The sequence below is a fragment of the Melozone crissalis genome, unplaced genomic scaffold (genome assembly GCF_028551555.1).
Source record: "Melozone crissalis strain CALT ecotype California unplaced genomic scaffold, PUWL_Pcris_2 ptg000063l_1, whole genome shotgun sequence".
NCBI lineage: Eukaryota > Metazoa > Chordata > Aves > Passeriformes > Passerellidae > Melozone > Melozone crissalis.
This window is the reverse complement of record NW_026535841.1, coordinates 10,326,283-10,347,135: the sequence shown is the minus strand read 5'-3', so window position 1 is coordinate 10,347,135 and position 20,853 is coordinate 10,326,283. Positions and strand designations below refer to the sequence as shown.

The following is a 20,853-nucleotide window of genomic DNA, read 5'->3' as shown; positions in this document are numbered from 1 at the left end:
TAAACAGAGTTAAGGGACTAAAACCACCTCAGTCATTTCCCATAGGGGTAGGCAGCAATTTCAGAACTTGCCCCTTCACAGGGATTTTCCTGTTTGGTTCTTCTGTAAGGTTCATTCAATTGGTTCTAGTTCCTTTACATGGCTGCAACCTTAAGCTGTGTATCTTTCCTGTTTGGGTTTACAGGTTCCTCAGGTGGATCGTGATATTTTCACAATATCAGTAGAGTTTTCCATTGCTGCAAACACTTTTTTTTACCAATTTAGTATATTGGGTGCCCTTTATCCCACTTTGGTGAAACTTTTGCAGCACACAGGGCACTTTGGTATACATATAATGAACACCAAAAATATGTTTTGATTAAACATATTATTTGGATTACTGAAAAACAGGATAGTGCTACAATCATACAACACTAAGAATGTACATTAGTAAAAACAGGAAATCCTAATGCAATTTTTCCTGTCCATAGCACAGTCCACTGTCTGGTCTTTTATTTTTCCCCTTCAAATTCCCATCCCTCAAACACACATGTAGGATCAGGTATTGGGAAGGGGATATTTTAAAAATAAATTATTTTATATTTATCTATCTATTTATATATATTTATTTATATATCTTTTTATATAGCACAACAGAAATAGAAGTGGTGAATTAGTTTGACTACAGGAAAAGTAAAAGTTTTATGTTTCCTAAAATAGCTCAGTGAAACATAAATAACAAAATGGCACCTCTCTGTATGGATAACCATGTTTAACTCTCATCAGTGTTTTATGGTGGGAGTTTGTGTGACCAACTTTGTTCTGCTGTTTTCCTAAACTTGAACCAGGTGGGAATTTATACAAGTGTGGTAGAGCAAGAACAATCTTTGAGCATCTGGAAAGTCTGGCTCACTGTGGATGATGCCAGAAAACCACCAAAGTTAATTCATTTTTCATCATCTTATACATTGAATTACTGTGAAAGGACAGAGCCAGAGGGTGTTTTATAAAGTCCTGATGACTTAATTTCCCCTAAGTATGAGCTTCAGGAGAGCACTTGCCTTGGTGGTTCCTCTCCATCCTGCCATCCATCCCCTGGGATGTCACACACTGCTGTTGCATCCTGCCCGGACAGTGCAGGGCACAGCGAGGCCACTGGTGTGGGTTTGGAAGTCACTGGATCTCAGGAGGTCACCCCATCCCTGGGGACCAGGCTGGCTCATCCTGCAGAGCCTCCCCCAGGGCTGTGTGTCTGAGCATCCCCTGCATTCCTTGGTGCCCTGTGACCGCTGCCATCCCTCCCATTCCTGCCATCAGCCCTGGGGACAGCTGGCTCCAGGGCTCCCTGCCCTGACCTCCTGGCTCTGCTGGAGAACACACTGCACACCCTGGGGTGACAGATGCTCGAGTCCACAGGGCCCAGAACTCAAACCAGCAGGCAAATAAAGCTGCTCCTGTGTTTGTTATTTATCGTGTTACTTCATAAGCTTTAACAGCACAACTGCGTTCCTGAGCCACTGGTCGCCCCTGGCTCACACTCCTGACTTTTCCAAATTTAAATCAAGTGCTCCTGCCCACACACTGTAGGGAAGAGGCATCCCAAGGCAGTGAGTACCCAGTCCAGCAGCATGAATTCACCTGCCCTGCCTAAAGAATGATTTGCTTTCCAGCAGGAATTATCCAGCACTATTGGCTGCTCCTCACAGCTGGCCCTGGCCCTCACTGACAGCGTCGCCCAAACCTCCCCTGTCCCCGCCAGAGGCACAAAGGGTTAACGATCTCCTGCTGCCCACAACCATCGCTCCTCCACCACCACGGCCCCTCAGCATCCGTACAAAGGGCCTGATTTAATCCGGGTTGCAGACGACTCACATTGTACTCGCAGCCTCGGAGTGATGTTGGGTGATCAGGTTTCCAACTAATATCCAAGGCACAGCCCGAGCACTGAGCGGGAACAAAGGCACCTTTGTTACTGAAGAAAAAAAATCCCCTGAAGATATTAGCAGTGCAGTAGAGTTCAAACTGTTAAATGATTCAAATATTATTTAATGAATACATTTGAAATGAGGTCTCACAACCCAGAACACTTTTTAGATCATCATTTACAAAGAGCCGCCTCTTCGCTTACTTCTTTATGAAGTTGCTGCTTTCAGATTTCAATTATGGTCATTTTGCTCCCAGCCTTTTTCAGGGACTTCCCCTGTTGGTGTAGCTCAGTTCTTTTTATGGTATAGTTCAGCCAGTGACTACTGGGTTTTTCAGAAGTCCTGATAATCACGTTCCTTTAATTTACCTTGGACTGTGTGAGAAACAAGGGAGACAGAGCCTTTTGCAAAAGGAGCAACAGCATTAGGTGTTGCTCTGGAGGATGCTAAAGCCAAGCTTATAAAACAGAAATTTGGTAAAGAAGCATATCAAGATTTTTAGCTGGGATTGGAGAAGCTCTATAGTTCAGGTTCAACAAATACCTCAAATTTCTTGTGTGTCTTGGATATGCAATTCTAAACCAGAAAGCCATGTAATTTTAGATATAAAAATTAAAGAATAAAGGTAGATGGGGTTCAGGAAAGAAACATGTCTCCAAACTGAGGAATAAAGTTTTAAAATTGAATTAGGGCTTCCTGTGCTTATAGCAATAAGAAATCCAAGGCTGCTCTGACGCATGGACAGCAGCTATTGTCCCTAAAGGGTAACAGCAGCACATCTGGGGCTGTGCTGGTGCCTGCTGAGACGTTTTTAAAAAATACAGCATTAAATCGCAAAAGTGGGGAAAGAGCACCAGAACAAAATTACTATAAGTATCAGAACAAGTACCAGCATACCAGCAAAAATCAGCACAGGGCAGTGGCAGAAATAGCTCCAGACTCCGTCTTCAGGTGCACTGCAAAGAAATCACCTCCCCTCACACCAGGCACCCTCCTGACTCTGCTGCCAGGGGCTGGCACCTCAAACAGCCTCTGCTGAGGAGACAGGGACAGCAGCACAGGATTTCACTTAACTCTCATTAAGGGTCCTCATGCAGGTGATGCCTCAGGTGGAAGCAATTGAAAATCTGTCTCCAAAACCTGGGCTTGACACATTATCATTGTAATCTTTAAAACTACTGTGCATGCCAGAACTCTGTGGTAGGGTCTGCACACTGAACTCTGCCCACAGCAGGCAACAAGGAGGAGAGGAGGCTCCCAGGAATGAAATGTCTGCAGCCATCACTCTGGATAATCTCTGCTTCCTGACAATTATATGCTCTTGATTAAAATTAATTTTTCATATAAATTCAAGCAAGTAGAAAGTCTTTCATTAAAAGTTACAAAACTTCAAAGAAAAATCTTTTCCCAATGACTTTATCAAGACAGAATTCAATGGAGAAGACTCTTGTATTGTGTGAACCAAATAAAAACCACAGCAACAGCCCCGTGCTTCAGATTTTGCCATAAAATCATAGCACTGCATTTCAAGGACAAGATGTAGCTCCTAAACATGGCTGCATCAACTGAGGCTTGGAAATGCAGAGTAAATTGTCTTACAGGACATTTTCACATTCCTCAGAGAGGATTTAGAAAGACCTGAGGGTGGAAAATCCCAAAAGACCCAAAAATCTCAGATTTTTTTTTCCCTGACATTTCTCAGTCTACATGTAAAGGTAAAAGACAGAAATCATTCTCCTTTCTCTTCAGTGATTACAAATCCTCCAGAAAAAAAGCAAATTCCTTACAAGTCTCCTTTAGATCACACTTGTGCACAGCCAAGTGATGGATTTCAAAGGTTACTGCTGGAATGTGGTTCCCAGCAGTCTATTGCAGTGAGTAACTATCACGTTTACATATCCATTACATCAAAACTACGTTACACTTCCACTGCTTCCTGTTGGCTCACCATCTGGAAGCTAAACAAGCTGGTAGTAAAGACAGAATTCAATTCTGCATTTAGCAAAGGAGCTGTACAAGCTTTGCAGCAGGCGATTGCACAAGCTGCGCAGGCAGAACCCTGCCCCGGATCCAGCCCAGGAATGGGACCCCAGGGAGGGACACCCAGGAGCCCCTCAGCCCATGGGAGGCACTTCCCACCCTGCAGCCCCTCCTCATGCCCAGTCCCACCTCTGCCAGTCCAGCACCTCACAGACAGCAGCCACAGCACTGAGTTCTCCCAGCTCAGCAGTGCCAAGGTTCCAGGTGCTGCTCAGCCTGAAATCCCAAACCAAACCCAGCCTTTGGGACCCCAAACACGCCAGCTCAGGAGCAAAATGTGAGTGCCTGACATAAGAGACAGAGCTTTTTATGATCAAATTTATTTAATTAAATTTCATTGCCTGCTTTACTTGTCAGTTGCACCAGAGACTGCCAAAGGAAACAAAACATTGTACATTCACTACAAGATTCTCTCAAATGTTCTCAACTAGTCCAAATCCATGGAAGTCACAGGGCCCCTTTCCCTCTGCATTGCAACACATTAAAAATGGCAGGACACAAACTCCAGCACTGTGACCTGAGCCCTTGGGTTCCAGGGGTACTGAATGACCTCTGTGTGTGGTTCCAGGGGTACTTCAATGACCTCTGTGTGTGGTTCCAGGGGTACTTCAATGACCTCTGCATTTACAGCCCAACCTCCTGGTGGTACAGGAGAAATAAGCACTGAACTAACCCAGAAAGGAAACCAAGCACATGAGATACTGTGGGGCTGGAGGGTGGCTGGTGCAGCACACAGGGGAGGCACCAGCACCAGGCAGGTGTGGCAGTGCCAGCGTGCCCAGCACCAGGACAAGGCGCACAGCACACCTGGCCCTGCTGCCAGTGCAGGAATGCTTTGTCACTGATGGTAACAGAAATCAGAGCCCTCCTGGGAAGGCAGGCAAGGCTTGCCCTGCCAATGCTGCTGGGAAGAAACCAGGCATTATTAGATCTTTATCTAACTAGTGCTTTTAAAAATACTTTTTCTTTGATCTAACAAGCATTAGGTTAATGTCTCCCTGTTATGTGCTCTGAATAGTTCCTTCAACATGCTGAAAACCTTTTCCATTTGGAGTTTCCTACAGGAGGCATCTGTTATCCCAGGGGCTCTCACACATCAGCCCCACACAGACAGCAGGGGAATGTGTCAGGGGCTACAACTGAAACTGTCAGCATATCTCAAAGTCTACATCTCCCAAAGTGTATTTCCAACATGAAAACAGCTAAAATCACAATTCTGTTCCATTGCTGTGTGTGAGATCCAGAATGCTTGCATGGCTTCCAAAGGGAAGCTCTGGAAAACAGCCACTGCACTGGCAGGAGTATTCCTGGAGGGAAGGGCTGACCCTGTCCTCACTGCCCAGCCTAAGATACACTGGAAAATGCTCTACAGGAACTGTCAGTGTACTTGTCTAAAAAGCAGGTTCTGAAAAATTTCAAGTTGCAAACTACTTTATAAATCACAAGCCATTTTTCCTTAGTCTTGCCAATTTTAATGAAGAAAACTGTTAGCATTTCAATGTACAAAAGTCCAATAAAACATGATTTTTTCCTTTTAAATCAGTGAGTGGGTAAAGTTCGGGTTAAACTTATTCAACAGTAACAGTCTTCCAATTTCCACTAATAGAAATTTTTTTTTCTGATTTGACTAGAGGATAATGACAATCCAGAAATAAATAGCTATAAATACATTCATTGTTCCTATTCCAAAAACTCATCACATAGGGAAGACATAAAACTGAAATTAACTTGTTTGAGTGTTCCTTTACAATGAGAGATGGGCAAGTTAGAGCAGAGTGACTTGGACAGGAGAGAAAACAAGTAGGGCAGAAATTGGTCCAGTATTGACATTCATGAACATACCAGTTAGCAAAATTCATCCTTTAAATGACACTACTCAGTTGATTCTTTTATTTGCTTGGGGTATACATAATGAAAGCAAGTTTTCCTTGGAATCTTTGCTAGGACAGGTATAGCACCCAGAGAGAGACACTGTAACCACCCCTTGTGTCTGCATGTGTGTGTGTAGTTATATACAGAGCCATGCACCCACACACACAGCCAGGATCCGGCACCGGCGTCCGTCCGGCGTCACTCGTCATTGGCAGCACTCGTTCCTCTCACTTGGCCTTGGTTACGCAGCTGTGGAGAGAGGAAGGGCAATTCTTGCATTAGCAGCTGCTCCAGACACAGCTCCAAGCACACAGGGAGATTATCTCCAGGGAAAGGCAGGACAGGGCCTCAGAGTCACACCAAAGCAATGCCGGCTCCTGAGGGAATCTCAGCGGGAGCTGCCCTTGGTCAGGACCTGCCCCCAGGGCTGGGAGCAGCTCCCTTCAGTGGGGAGCCCACACGGATCAGTGGCATGTGGAACCCTTGGACTGGGATGTTACAACAGTGCCTGAGAGGAACAGCAGCACCAAAGGGCTGGGCACAAGCACCAAGAGCCTCTAACTCATGGAGAAGCTGCTCCTGCAGCAACAGCTCTGACACAGTTTGGTGTTCTGGGTAGAACTGGATTTCGAAGAACTGAACTTGTTTGGAAGGTGATGCTCCACAGCTTCCCTAAGTGACACGGACCAAGTCCAGAGATCACTTTGCTCCTGTGTGTGCAGCAAAGTGATGCTGGCCTGTGTGACTGGAGCCCAGAAGGGGCGAGCATTGCCACGACAGCAGCACATCCCACACCTGGGGTGCCTGCTCTGGGGGAGCACCAGGCACCAGGGCAGGTGCCCAACGCTGCAGGAACTCTGCTCCCAGCCTCAGAGCCTGCTGAGTGAGCATCAGGCACCAGGGCAGGTGCCCAACGCTGCAGGAACTCTGCTCCCAGCCTCAGAGCCTGCTGAGTGAGCATCAGGCACCAGGGCAGGTGCCCAGCGCTGCAGGAACTCTGCTCCCAGCCTCAGAGCCTGCTCTGGGGGAGCACCAGGCACCAGGGCAGGTGCCCAACGCTGCAGGAACTCTGCTCCCAGCCTCAGAGCCTGCACCAGTGCCCACCTGCTGCCCTGGGCACCGTGGGCCAGCCCCACCTGCTGACCACCACACCGCTACCGAGCAGGAGGAAGGCAAGGCCCACATGGGCTATGTGGGCATAAAGATGATTTCTACTAACAATTCCCATCCAAAAGAACATCAATCCCTCTTCTCCTTTTCCATCCAGCAGTTGACTTACACAGCTCGCTTTGCCTCAGAACCTACAGAGAACTCCTCTAGACGTCCGCAGCCAAAGTGCCTCGAACGGAACCCTTCTTACGCATCTGAAGTGAAATAAAAGGTGAGCTCCACACACAGAACCTGCCATGCTGTGGTTAGTATGAGACAAGGAATGACCTGCAGGGCCAGGATCTGCCTCTCCCTGGCCAGGGCCAGCTCCAGCTACAGCTCAGGGGGTTTGGCCATGCTATGGCATTTCTTTTTGGCAAGGAGATCTGGGAACTGGAGAGCAGCTGTAAATAAAATGCTGCTGGAATTTTTACCAAGCCCACGATGCTTCAGCATGGAATCACTGCTCAGGGTACCCAGTGTGGCATCTCTACCCTCACACAGGCATGAGAGAGGTTGGTCACAGGGCTCTGGCTGGACCTGATGCTTTCCTACTCTGCACTGATGAGCTGATGCATGTTTCATGGAGCAGGGGTGCTTCTCATCTCCAGCAGCCAGAGACAGAATCCACCAAGTGAAACATAAACAGTGATAAAAAGATGGACTGGGATAGAGGAACTCTGGAAGAACACTGATGAGGATTCAGAGAGTAACAGAAAGTAACAAAAGCAGAGATCCTGACTATAAAAATTGACTGAAGATGAAGCACAGGAGCAACAAAAGAACTGGAATGTGCACAGAACCCAGAGAAAGATCAGCTCAGAGCAGGAGGAAGAAAGGGTGTTCATGAGGAGGGGAAGAGAACCAGGGAAAGAACATGCACTGCCAGCCCTGCTTTGTGCCAGGTTTGCCTCTCAGCACCACAGAACTGCCTAGGGCTGCCCTGGCCACTCCTGAGCACTGCAGGGACAAATCTGTGTCACACTGAGCACCTCACCCCTGAGCACTCACTCCCAGAGGTCCTGGCCATAAAACACCTTGTGGTGTACTGGGGATGTAATGGCAGTTACTGGTGAGCACAATGGATGGAGTAGTTGAATATGAAACAAGATGACAAATTATTTTGGATAAAACTAGCATTGATATTATTTGGCAGTGACATTTTTGCCCTTAGGTTGTCTAATAATGCAATGCACCATAAACCCATGGAAATTACATCATTTAGAGGTGTTTGTAGATATCCCTCTTGTAATAACTGGAAAATCCCCAAGACAGTAGGTCCTCACTCCTCTCACATTTCACAGAAATCTGGGTTAGTGCAACATCATACATTTATCTTGTGAAAAAGAACAAACCAAAACAACCCAACTTTTTCAACAATGCACAATTCCAAATTCCTGACACTAACATCTTATACAACAATTTGCAAAAAACAATTTGCCTTTGCAAAATGAGAAAATATTAAGTAAATACATTTGATGTTTAAGAATGAGGATAAATGTTAGACACATGTGAGCTGGGTTTGGCTGAAAGTAAGAACTAAAAGAACAGCAAATATCTTGGAAAAAAATATTTAAAAGGAGCTACTTACCAGTGAGAAATGTGAAACAAAACATCCACAGTCCAGAGAGACACAAAGAAACAATCTCACCATGCACACAGGTATGCAAAATTCTGCTGCCTCTCTCCAGCACACCTCTGGTGTGCACTCCTCACTGCCACTACCCTTGCTCAGGAAACTGGATAAAGTCTGTTTCAGTCCAAATTAAGAACTATGGATGTGCAAAAGGAAATCCTTCTGGCAAAAGTAAGTTTAGAGAGGACAGCTGTTATGCTTCCTCCTCCACAGACACCTGGGAACTGGTGGCTCTAGGAACAGGATCAGGTGTAAATTAGAATTCAAGAAGAAAATCCCCTTGATTTGAGAAAACAACTGCCAAAAATACCCAAATGCCCATGAGAGAGCACAAGATCTGCTCACAAGAGTGAGTGAACACCAACCTTGTCCACAGCACATTCTGGGGCTGCTGACCCAAACCCTCCAGCTTATGGGCAAAGAGCATTTGGTGCTACAGCTCAGCACAGGAGTGTGAAGAAACACTTTTCCAAATGCAGGAAACACCCCTACACCACACAGGCTGTTCCACACTGCCTGGAAAGGCCCTGGAGGGCACAAGTGGGGAGGGAGGAGCTGCAGCTGCTTTGGTACCAAGAGCAAAGACTCACCAGGCACAGAGCACAGAAGGTGCCCCAGGGCTCCTGTTCTGGAGCCTTGGGCAGCCAGGTCAGAGGTGTCTGGCATGGGCCAAACCAGGCAAACTGCAAGTTTAGCTGAAGACACATTGTGTCTTGGAAGAACCAAGACACTGGAACTGTCTGGGTTACCAGACTGGGTTTGAGGCATGAAGCAATTGTCAAAATGGGAAGGAAATACAACTGCAAATCCAAGAATGGCAAAAATGCCAGTGGGATTGAACATGGGAAAGGTTCATGGAAAAGGTCATGGTCTAAAAAGACTCTACAGAAGAAAGCTTCCTTCCCAGCCTGGGGTGGTGCTCTGCCTCTGAATGGAGAGAGCAGGGACAGTGCCCTAAGGCTGGGCTTTCTCCCAGACATCACCCACATGGATTTGGCCCTCACAGCCACTAAAGCAGGAAAACTGACATGATCCCAGCTGATTTTACTGAACTTTCTTTTTGGAAGACTTTGGTTTGGTGTGCTAATCAGAAGTGGAACAGCTGAAAGGTGACACAAACTTGCTTGAAGAGAAAAAGTGATCAGGTCTAGTGATGAGCAGAAATGAGACAAAGCAAGACACATGATGGAATGGGACAGTGGCAGCTTTGAGTTCCAACCAAGGAGTGACAAAAGGGCCCTGAGTGGGACATTTGCAGAGGGTGTGGTGCCATAAACACAGAGATAAATAATCCTGCAGTTAATGACATCAGAGGTACTCACCTTAAATCAGCACAGAGTGCAGGAGCCCAAGGAGCCACAGTGCCCATCAGCCACTGCCCAAACACACACACACGGGCATGGACACCACACAACTGGCCTCAGTTTCTGCACAGATAAATCTGCAGCTAGAAGCACACACAGCCTTACAAAAAAAGCTTTCTTACCGCTTCCAGCTCCTTCTGGGTTTCATCCTCCATCCTCCTGATGTCCTCCATAGTCAGCTCAATCCACTTGTCAATCCAACAGAACAGCTGGCGGTGGAAGTTGGTAAATATCCTTTTTTCTTGCTTTAAGAAGATAAACAAGCATTAGATCACAGGTAGGAATTGCTAAAGGCTGGTGAAGTGATAGCAGCTGCTCAGTTTGAAGAGTTGAAATCTTCAAGTGAGTGTTGCTTCACACTGCTACAGATTCAGCCACCTCACACCCCTGGATCCAATTTAAATTCACCTCATCTCTCAAATTCACCTCATCTTTAACATGGAAAGAATGAGCACATTTCACTATCAAAAAAGAGTTTCAAGAAAGTTCAGCCATTCACATTACTTGAGAATTATGAAGAATGTTGTTAAAATCTGTTCCAGCTCCAAGGTGGCAGCAGCCAAACCAGAACAACCACTTCCTGAAGACTTTGCTTTTTTTTCCCTAGAGAATTGTTCTGGTAATTCCAGTGAAGCCCCACTTGCAGCAAACCAAGACACAAGTGGTTTGACTGGCTGGGGAAAAGGACAGGAATTCCCTGGCTGTGAGCAATAGGAAACTGCAGCACTGCTCCTGCTCCAACCCCCACATCAGCACAGCCCCAGAAGGCAGAAATACTCACCTTTTGTATAAAATTTTCCACTTTGTTCTGCAGTCCCCACCACTTAAATTTGATGGTCACCAATTTGTAAGCACACATTTTGGGACACTCCTCATCAGTTGCTAACTCTTTCTGTTTGGCGATAATAGAAAAGAAGTTTTAATACTTTAAAAGTTTAATTATTAGAAATTATAATTAGAGCATTAGAATGATAAATAGTATAATTTATAGTAAATTAATTCAATTTAACAATGTTGTTATGATAATAAACATATGATTCTAAGAATTATTACAGAAAAACATAATTCTAATCAGTAACTTGGGGCTGTTCCTGACAGACTCCCTGTGATTCACTCCAGGGCACAGGAGTGAGCTGCTCAATTCCTGTGGGGATCTCTGGTGTGCACACACAGCTCATTCCCTCCTGGAATAGATTTTGATGGCTGGCAGGGAGTACTGGCAAGTTCTGTGCTGCTTTTGGAGTGTCACACGAGGGATGTGCTGGGCCACAGAAAATTTGTTCCTCAGCCGGAGCTGAGCCAAGTTCTGAAGGAACCATCAACTTTGTTCTTGTGCTGATAAAGAATTCCTAAGGCTGTAACAACAGTTCCTAGTACAGAAGGTATTCCTACCTTCCAGTTTGGCCCCAGAGGTCCTCTCTTTGTCTTAACTGACTGGAATAATGCAGGATCTTCATCAGCTTTGTAGTCCTGTAACATAAAACACTCTGAGAGTCAGAAAACACCACCAGATTCAATATCCCACTGTGTAAAGCTTCTGCTGGAGCAGGATGGGAGCAGCACAGGCTGGCTCCGTCACCCCTGCTCCCAACACAACACAAGAGCTCTCCAGGGCTGCCCTTGCTGTGCACACTGTGACATCTGCACTGCCCCTCTGGCTCTGTGATCTCTGAGAGGAGGAGAAGGAAATAATTCACAACCAGCATGCCAGAGCTGTTCAGGCTGCAACACTGAATAGCCAAAGCTATTCATGGCCTCTGCTGGGGAGGCAGAACAGGAGGGAAGGAGGCAGAACACGAGGGAATCCTGCTCCTGACTGCATTTTAAAAATTTCACCCAGCCTCTGGGTAGAAGACATTGAAGTGAATCAAGCTATAGCAATGGATAAACAATTTTGCTCTGTGTAACTAATTGTTGGCAGAGCTGCTGCTGGTTTGGGGCAGCAACATGCTGAAGAGAAACACAAGAATTCCAGCTCTTAGTGCCAGTTTTATAAATAAAAGCAGGTACTGCATTGAGACAGGCCTGAATTTATTTTCACTGTGTGAGCATCCTGCCAAAGCAGAGCTCACTGCAGTGGTGTGAGGCATGAGGCATTCACACTGAGCTCCATGTGCAGCCTTGATCTGCCTGGTTTGTGGGGTGGAATGATTGGTCTGGGTACCCCAGGGACACTCAACTCCACGTGATGCTGTCACCTGCCATCCTACCTCCCTCTGCACAGGAACACTGCTAAAAAGCAACTGTGCTCTTGCATTTAGGACCCACATAAAAATAACCACAGCTGGAAACACTGGGGAAGAAAATGTTAGCTATGAGTAAAATGTAGGAGTGAAAGCAGAAATTCCAAGGAAATAGGTGGAGTTTTCTATGCTAGAGACAGAAGCTTTGAACCAAGACCTTTTAGAACTCAGTTAACCCAAATCCTATTAAGGACAGGAAAAACCTTTTATAGACTAAAGCCTAGATGGACAGGAGAGCATTGTAGGAACTCTTCTCTACACACAAATCCTACAAGCATGCAGGGAAGAAGACTGGACTAGAGCCAAAGTACAAATAAACAACAGTTCTTTGCAGAGTTTAAGGAAAATATGTGTGCAGCAAGAGCTTAACTCCTGACAACAACAAGTCCTTCTTAGGAAGAAAAACAGGCAGCTGCTGGAGCAAATATTACAGCTCAAACCCCTGAAGCCCTCTGGAAAGCCAGACAGGCAAACATCAGCCTGCAGCAGCATAACAGGACAGAGGAGCAAACCCATTTCAAAGAAATAAACAAATAGCATTTCCCAGGCAGTTTCTGCTCAAATTCTCAGTATAATATGCATGAATGCAACCACCTATTATTAATAATGATTTAGAGAGACTGTGAACCACATACAACAAAGTCATATCACAACAAACCCAGAACCTGGGCACTTCTTTACAATTCTCATTCTCAGTCTTTACAGCTGGTCAGAGTGTAACAGAGCTCCTGAGAACTCATGGTTCACTATCAAATGGTATAAAAATTCAAACAGGACAGAATGATTTTAAGAAAACTTTTAGAACCTAAAATGACAATTACACAAGTTTGATGCCTGATCTGCAAACCATGAAAATGGCACTGAACATGGAGTGGCATCACACTAACTAGTGGCATCACACTAACAAATTCTAACCTTCCAGCTCAGTATTGTATTAGTGTTTTCAGCAGGAGAATGTACATACTACTGGTGTTATCAAGAAAAAAACTCACATACAGATCCTGAGGAAGGCACCACCTACCAGAACTCCCCTCCAACATCATCCACACTCTGACTGCTCATTCACAGCACACCAGAAGACCAAAATCAGGTTTATCCAAGTATGCCACACTCCCAACTCAGTGCATGATTCCATCTCTCATAACTGAAACAGTCACCAGCACCACTGTACACTGCCCTGACAGGCACTGCTGTGTTTTAGGAGGTTTAGCTAAAAGGCTTTTAATAAAAAATGCCTTGCAATCACTGCCATCTCCTGAGGAGTCCTGCAGCTGCAGCACAGCTATCAGGGGAACCATTGCCTGAGATCAGATCACCTTTGAAGGAATGCCAAGGTTCAAATGGGAATGGAAGCAGCCTGGCTATCAGGGACACACACCGTGGTGCCAGGAGGTAAAGGTCACTGGGAACAGGCTGGGAGAGATGAATATTTATAAACAGGATGAAAAGAGGGTACAGAACTAAAAGCACATCATATTTGTACACAGATAGGCTGTCCCATGGGATGTGTCATTGCATGATGATTCCAAGGTTCAGCACTAATAACATGGAGCTGTTTAGCTGCCTGTTGTGATTAATTAAGTCTGAAATGGGAGAGATCCACCTATCAAGCTCTGCAACTTAAGAATCTTTTAACACTTCCTTACAGACTACAAATAGCAATTCCTATATTCCAATATATTTCCTCAGACTGTAGAAAAATGGACAGCACACAGAAATCCAAACTCCAAAATCCAAATCCATTCGTACAAAACTGTAACTTCAAAACTTTCTTTCAAGTAATAAAGATCCACTATGACCTAAACAAGACATTTAATGTCCTCCTTGTACAAAAATAGCTATAAACCTGATTTCAATTTGTTTTCACTACACTCTGCTTTTCTACAAATTATTTCCAAAACCACAGCCTCCTCTGATGCTCATCAAGTGCTCATTTTTGCTTACACTTTAAAAAGTCTTTCTCTCCTGGCAAGTCACTTTTTTATACAAACAACATAAAGTGACACAGACTGCATGCTGGAGATGATTAAGGGAAGGCAGGGTTAAATGTGTATCTAAAGAAAGTCACAGCTGTCACCTAAATTATTTCTATACATACTTAAATGAGCATGAGTCTTGGCAATTTTGTTATGAGGTAGCTGAACTTTCAAGAAAAAAAAAATAAATTCAAGTTCCATTACCTAAACTTGATAAAGATATCAGCACAAATAGAAAATGTCTTTCCTGAAGTCCTCAGAAGTAAAGAAAGAGAAGACAAAGGCCAGAAACTTCAGGCTTTTATAACAGAAGAGACTCCAAGTGTGGGTCCCAGAGGATTCCTGATGTCTCATCCCAGAAGGGGAAAACAAGAAACCAGCAAGGATGTCAGTCTGCAGGTAACTCAGAGTTACCAGGGTCTGCTAAGAGTTTAATCACAAAGCCAGGCTTTGGTTAATGAAGTCAAGATTTAGCAAAACAGAGTTTCTGGGAGATGAAATGGAAATAAATTCAATCACATGGTGAAAACGAGTTCCAAGTATTCCTACACAAAAATGGACTATACTGTGAGCTTGAATCTGCAAATACCCTGGAAATGGTGCTAGAAGTTTATAAAAAGGAAACAAAAATGTAGAAATGTAACAATGTAGAAATGTACATCAGAAGAGACTTAAGACTCTGGATGAAACCACTCTGCACTCAGTTTTGAGACTCTTTAGGTGAAATACACAAAATAAAAAAGAGGATTTTGTGCTGAAAATAGTTCCAAGGACTTCCTGCAAAGAAGTCTTCTTCCCAGAATGCGGGATATCCAAGTATCTACTTTCAGAAAATAACAGTTAAACAGTATAAAGAGGCTCTCCTTGCACAAAACCAATCACATTTATTGTGCAAACACAAGTCTCCATATTAGTGCCTATCATTTTCCTGCTGTCCAAAAACGATTACACATCCAAGAGTCCAGCTGTTAAAATTTAACAAACCAGGCAACAGCCCTAGCAGATCCAGATGTGCAGGAAGAATCAGCAGTGAAACCAAAGAAGGAAGGCAGGCACATCAATGAATGGTTCTGTTAAAGACACTTCTCATGTCTCTGTTGGGTGAAATCCACACCATTTTAGCTTATTCACTAAAAACACAAAGCACAAAAGGAATCACCTGCATGATACATCCCAATCCTAAGAGCAGAACATTTACTTACTCCTGGTTCTACTTGAGTTCTATCTGCAATGTCAATGTGGACAACCTCAACACTCTTCCATGTGTTTGGATCTAAATTGTGAACCTGTAAAAGAAAAAAAAAAAAAGAAGGAATTATTCCCATGCTGGAATCAGTGATCACTTGGTGCAGTACATGTGTGTGCCAGGGAGTTTTTCAGGATGCTGTAAAAGCAGCATTCTCCAAACCTACCCCTTCTTCCTCTGCCTTTCTAAAGGGAATGATCTCCACAATTACAGTTTAATTCACTCACTAATCAATTTTAAACCAGCACAAAGCCTTCACTTCTTGTGCATTCAGGAAACCTGCATTTAAGATTAAGCTCTATTCATCTGTGACATTTGTTAGCACTAATGAAATCAAGCTGTAATTAGAGTCATTAACCATTCCATAATCTGCATGAACTTTTTGAGCTAGAAAGGTGTAAGAATTCCAAGTGCAAAAATGCAGATTTCAATAACCTGATCTCACAGGTTCCCAGAATCACAGGACTGCCTTGAAGGTGGACCAGGTGCAGTCTGAGGGTGTGTGAAGGTCAGAGGATGGAATCAGCTCCACACCTGTGGTCTGTCCAGCACACTAAACTCAGTTACAGCCAGGGGAGCTGCCCAAGAACAATCCCCTCCTGTGCAGCACATCCAGAGCTACAGCTCACCCAAGCACTGGAAACAGACTGACAACTACTCCTCTCTGGATGGTTTGTAAATGTTTGTCAATACAGATCAAAATTTTCCTGAAGTGACACATGAACCAAAGTGATTGTCTGGGGACAAAACAAGAACATCAGCAGCTGGGATAATTCAGAGGCACCTTCAGTATTTAACTACAGAGTGTTCACAGATCAACTCCAGTGCTCTTGTGAAACCTGTTTTCAAATAAACTTGTCAACCTAACTCGCAGTAGCAAATCTACAGTAAAAGAAATTAAATTAACAAAAGGGCCTCCTGAAAAGCTATTTAAGTATTGGCATGAAAATCAAGCATCTGTATTGGCCTCTAAACATAAAAACCAAACCCCTTCTCCTGATCTCCTTAGATGAGACAGCTTGACCACCCTGCAAGGACCTGAGAAATGCTTTTTTGCTTTACTCACTGGTCAGGCATTGACTTTATGCAGTAATTATCCACCATCACCAGGTATAAAATACTTGATCTCTACTAATTGTAAAATTGCACTAAGGCTTGGTATCCAAACCCCAACTCACGTTCTCTGTTGTTCCCAAATCTGGTTTATGCCAGGTCTCAATTTTTATGAAGAAATCATCTTTCATGTATTCATTCTGTAAGAATTAAAAGCAAAAAGCACAAGTTTGATTACATCTCTCTGATCTGGCTCAGATAAATGGTATCTACATACATGCCACTACTAATCCCTGACTAGCAACACAATATATTGAAATTACCAGAGCAACAGCCCCCTTACCTACACATAGAAATAAGTATATGATAATCTTAAATTAGAGTACTAAATTAAAACCAGTCATGTTTAAGAAATCCAGCTCTACCTGTGCACACCAGTAGAAATAACCCTGAAGTTCTTTACCTCAATGTTCAAGTAATTTTCCAATTATCAATCCTGCAGTTAGATGTTACTGTACAGCACAATGACAATCATAAAGCTGGATCACAATAGTCCAGCTGCCACCAAATTGTACATCTAAAGTCAGTGACAGAGCCCTGCTGATTCCAAATGTCAGGGGGCACACACCTGTGTGCTCAGGTACCACAGTGAGTCAAACTCAACAGCTCAAACTCACTTGTGTCACATCCACATGGTAACAATCTAAAGCACGTTTGCAAGGGAGCAGATAAAGCAGTTTAACATTTAACTACAAGTTGTCATTAAACAGGTCACCAAAACATGTAAAAAAATCTTAATAACGTGTCTCCCATACATCTTAATAAAACAAACCCAAATCCTGAGCTGTGCTGATCCACTTAGGCTCCCAGTTATCCCATTTTAACTGGGGCAGGAATTCATTTTACAGCAGTGGCATTTCAGACAGGCAGGGACTGATTCAATGTCTCTGCTCTTCCTGCATGCAGGAGTGCAGAAGCTCTGATATGTCACTTTTCCCCTCCCACTTTTCTTAGCACTATGGCTTACCAGGACAGACATTATGCATCATACTTAAAGGCATAAAAGAAGACATAAAAAATGAAATAATTTCTCTGACAAATTACAGTTCTAATTACAGCCATGTGCAGACAAATAAAGCACAGGGAGTTGCTTTGTTGTACTCTACACCAGGAGTCCTAGCAAGGCACATGTGACACGCTGGAGCCAGACAATTGTAATGGTAGTAACAGATAAAATATATGTCAAAAAACCCAAAATATGATTGGTAGGATTTCAAATACTCACTGTCACAACTGGAGTCGTTGGAAAACACGTGCAGTGCAGAGGAAAAGAAAACACAGAGCATCATTAGATACAATTGTTTCTGAAGGGTTTCACATGTAAAAACACCAACAGAACACACAGGGGGACACTCACTTGTTCTACAGTAGGGATATGCATTCCAGGCCTTCTCATGGAACACCAGGGAACCTTCTGGAGCAATCATCCTTACAAACCCAGGGACTTTACTGGGAAAACAAACACGGACAATGTGTTTAAAATCCTGCCAGCTGAAATTCCTCATTGGTTCCTCCCACTCCAATAAGAAAGGCACTTTCTACCCAAGCATTTGAGGGGTTATGATGTACCTTGTGAAATACAAAGTGAAATACAAAGGAACTTCAGAAACCTTCCTGATCATGACAGGGTTGAGAAAAAATGGGAAAGATAATGATAAGGTGACTGAGAGGGAGCTGTGCGATCATGGGGAATGCTGTGCTATCCCTCCTCTTGCAGAGCAGCAAAGACACCTCCTGAGGAGGAGCACAGCACAGAGCCCTCACCTCCAGCTCCCTGGCAAGCAGCTCCTGACCTGCAGCAGGAACTTTATGTCCCACTCATCTCTGACTCCTGTCCAGAGCAAGCAACAATTCCTTCAGCTGTCCCAGACAAATATCCCACATACTTAAAATCCATTGTATTTCACATTTCCCCGCTCAGCAGAGCACTCATACACCATTCAGCAAATTAAACCTCACCTTTCAACATTTCTTGCTCAATACCAAGGGACTACAACGTGCATCAAGGCTTTTCTCACCTCTTTAAGTGATAGATTTTGTGAGTATATTGTCCCTTCTCGCCATCCTGTTCATAAGGCTCGTTTTTTAAGACCTGAATTCCTTCCCCACCTCCTGTTTCGTTTTTGCTAGCTTCTGCCACAGAATAAAGCTGCCCAACTTGATACTGCAAAGGGGAGAGAAGCCAAATGTTAGCACCAAAGTTGGCCAAAACCTTTTAACATGTTAAAAACAATTAGCTGTTTCCTCTGACAATTCAGCAGTACAAAAAAGACTATCAGCAAAGTAAAATACACCATAGAAAAGATTTTTAGTGAATTCTGACAACTTTTTGGTAACACATATCTGCAGCTCACAAACACCAGGTCTACACCCCAGCTGTTCCACAGCCACCCAACACTTTGGTGCACACCATAATTTCATTTTTCCTATCCCAAGAGCTAAATGTATTTGTTGTCCTTCAGTGCACCAAGAAATGTCAATTTGGAGTTTATAAATTTTGGAGTGACTGATTTCCAGCTCTGAGCCTTCCCAATTCACACTTTCAACCAACTAAATGCCCTTACAGGACCCAGGAAATGCACCCTACACAACAAGTGTGATATTTCCCTCTGAAGCACATTCAGCACCCTGTCATGACAGAGATCCTATCATGACTCATTGAACTGCACTTCAGTGCCATTGAATTGCTGGCTTCAGGTCTGGGAAGACAATTCCTTCACCTGTGGCTTCAGGAAAAGGCTTGGAGTCCCTCAGTGCTGGACCAGCAGCAAAGTGCTGCCACAGGGCACAACTGCCCTGCCGGCAGTGGAAGGTTCGGTGCTGCATTTGCTTCCTTGGAAATTCCTTGCTCAGAACAGGAATCACACCTGTGTCACTCATCTCTGTCAGTGCAGCCACAGCACAGGGAATGTTTGCACTCAGGCTGGCCACATTTCTGACAAAAAATCCCCTCCCAGCCCTGAATAAAGCAGGGAGGATGATCAGGACATACCTCTTGCACGGAGCAAGGTAAAACCACTCGGCTGAAAAAGGAAAAGAGAAAACTCAGTAAAATGAATCAGTAGACTTCACCTGCAGATAACAGATATAACACAGATGCTGAATGAAGAAGTGTCAAAAGGAGCCAATTCAAGTTTTCTCTTCAGAAATCTCTGTGACGGGAAGGCTTTGGATATAACCCAAAAAACCCAAGTAAAGTTCAATGCCAGACACAAAAGGAAACACAAGGGATGGAACATGTTAGAACCCGCACAAAAGAGCCAGGAAATCTGAGATCTACTTCCAGCTCTGCCACAATAACTTCGTGTTATGCCAAATTTGTTTATAAACTTTTCAACCTACACATTACCTGCACTACCACTGACAGTCACTGGACTTTGAAATAATTAGCAAAAGCCGGGACAGAGGAACAAACCAGCCCGAGCTTCGCTGGCAGGAGCCCCCGGGGCACGGATCTGCCCATTGCCGAGCCGGGAGCCGGGAGCAGGGCAGGGCAGCGGCCCCGCTCGGGGCTGTCCCCGCTGCCATGGGCGTCGCTCGCTGAGGGGAACGGGCACGGAGCCCCCGGGCCCCGCCGCTGTCCCGGCCCGGCCCGGCCCAGCCCGGCTCCCGGCGCGGAGCTCGCGGAGCAGCCGGTGCGCGGCCGCGGCTCTCGCTGCGGGCAGGGCCCGCCCGGCCCCGCTCGAACCGTGCCCAGCGCCCCTTCCCGTCACGGCGGCCCCGCCGGACCGAGCGGCCCCGCGCCCCGCAGGAAGCGGCGAACCCGGGGCCACACGGCAGGGGCGGCGCGGGCGGGCCCCGGCGGCGGCGGGCGCGGCTGGGAAAGCCCCGCGGGGCCGCGGCCCGGGCGGGGCGCTCGCGGGCGCTGCGGCGGTGGCGGCGGCCCCGGTGCCCGCTCGGCTCCCCCCGGCCCGGCCCCGGCACGGCCCCGCCGCCCCCACTCACAACTCCTTGATCAGCACCATCTTCCCGCCGCTCCGCGCACGCGCCGCTCCCGGGCCAGGCGCCGCCCCCGCCCGCGCGCCCAATCGCGCTCGGGCCTCGCCCGGAGGCGCGCACGCGCCGCTCCCCGCCAATCCGAGGGCGCGCAGCCCCCGCGAGCTCACACCTCACCCGTCGGCAGCCAATCAGAACGAGCCGGGCCGGCTCCGGTGCGCCTCCGCCCGCCCGTCGTTGCTGACGGGGTGACGTCATCGTCGGGCGCCGGTGCGGGGCGTGAGGGGCCCGGCGGGGAGCGGGGACAGAGAGCGGGACTGGGACCGGTCTGGGGCGCGGTGCCGGCGGTTCCCGGTACCGAGCGCGAGCCTGCA

General features: G+C 45.8%; 1 protein-coding gene across 1 annotated transcript; it reads right to left on the bottom strand.

Annotated features, from left to right (window-relative positions):
* Window positions 1–4,248: 4,248 nt before the first annotated feature.
* On the bottom strand, window positions 4,249–20,559 carry PITPNB (phosphatidylinositol transfer protein beta). Its single transcript, XM_054288836.1, has 12 exons — window positions 20,489–20,559; window positions 19,536–19,566; window positions 18,562–18,707; window positions 17,901–17,992; window positions 17,769–17,776; window positions 16,609–16,683; window positions 15,387–15,470; window positions 11,358–11,435; window positions 10,747–10,857; window positions 10,088–10,210; window positions 4,561–6,065; window positions 4,249–4,527 (listed from the first exon to the last, which is right to left on the bottom strand). The coding sequence occupies exons 1-11, from the start codon at window positions 20,506–20,508 to the stop codon at window positions 6,015–6,017; spliced, it is 819 nt and encodes a 272-aa protein (XP_054144811.1). The 5' UTR covers window positions 20,509–20,559; the 3' UTR covers window positions 4,249–4,527; window positions 4,561–6,014.
* Between the last annotated feature and the right edge of the window lie 294 nt (window positions 20,560–20,853).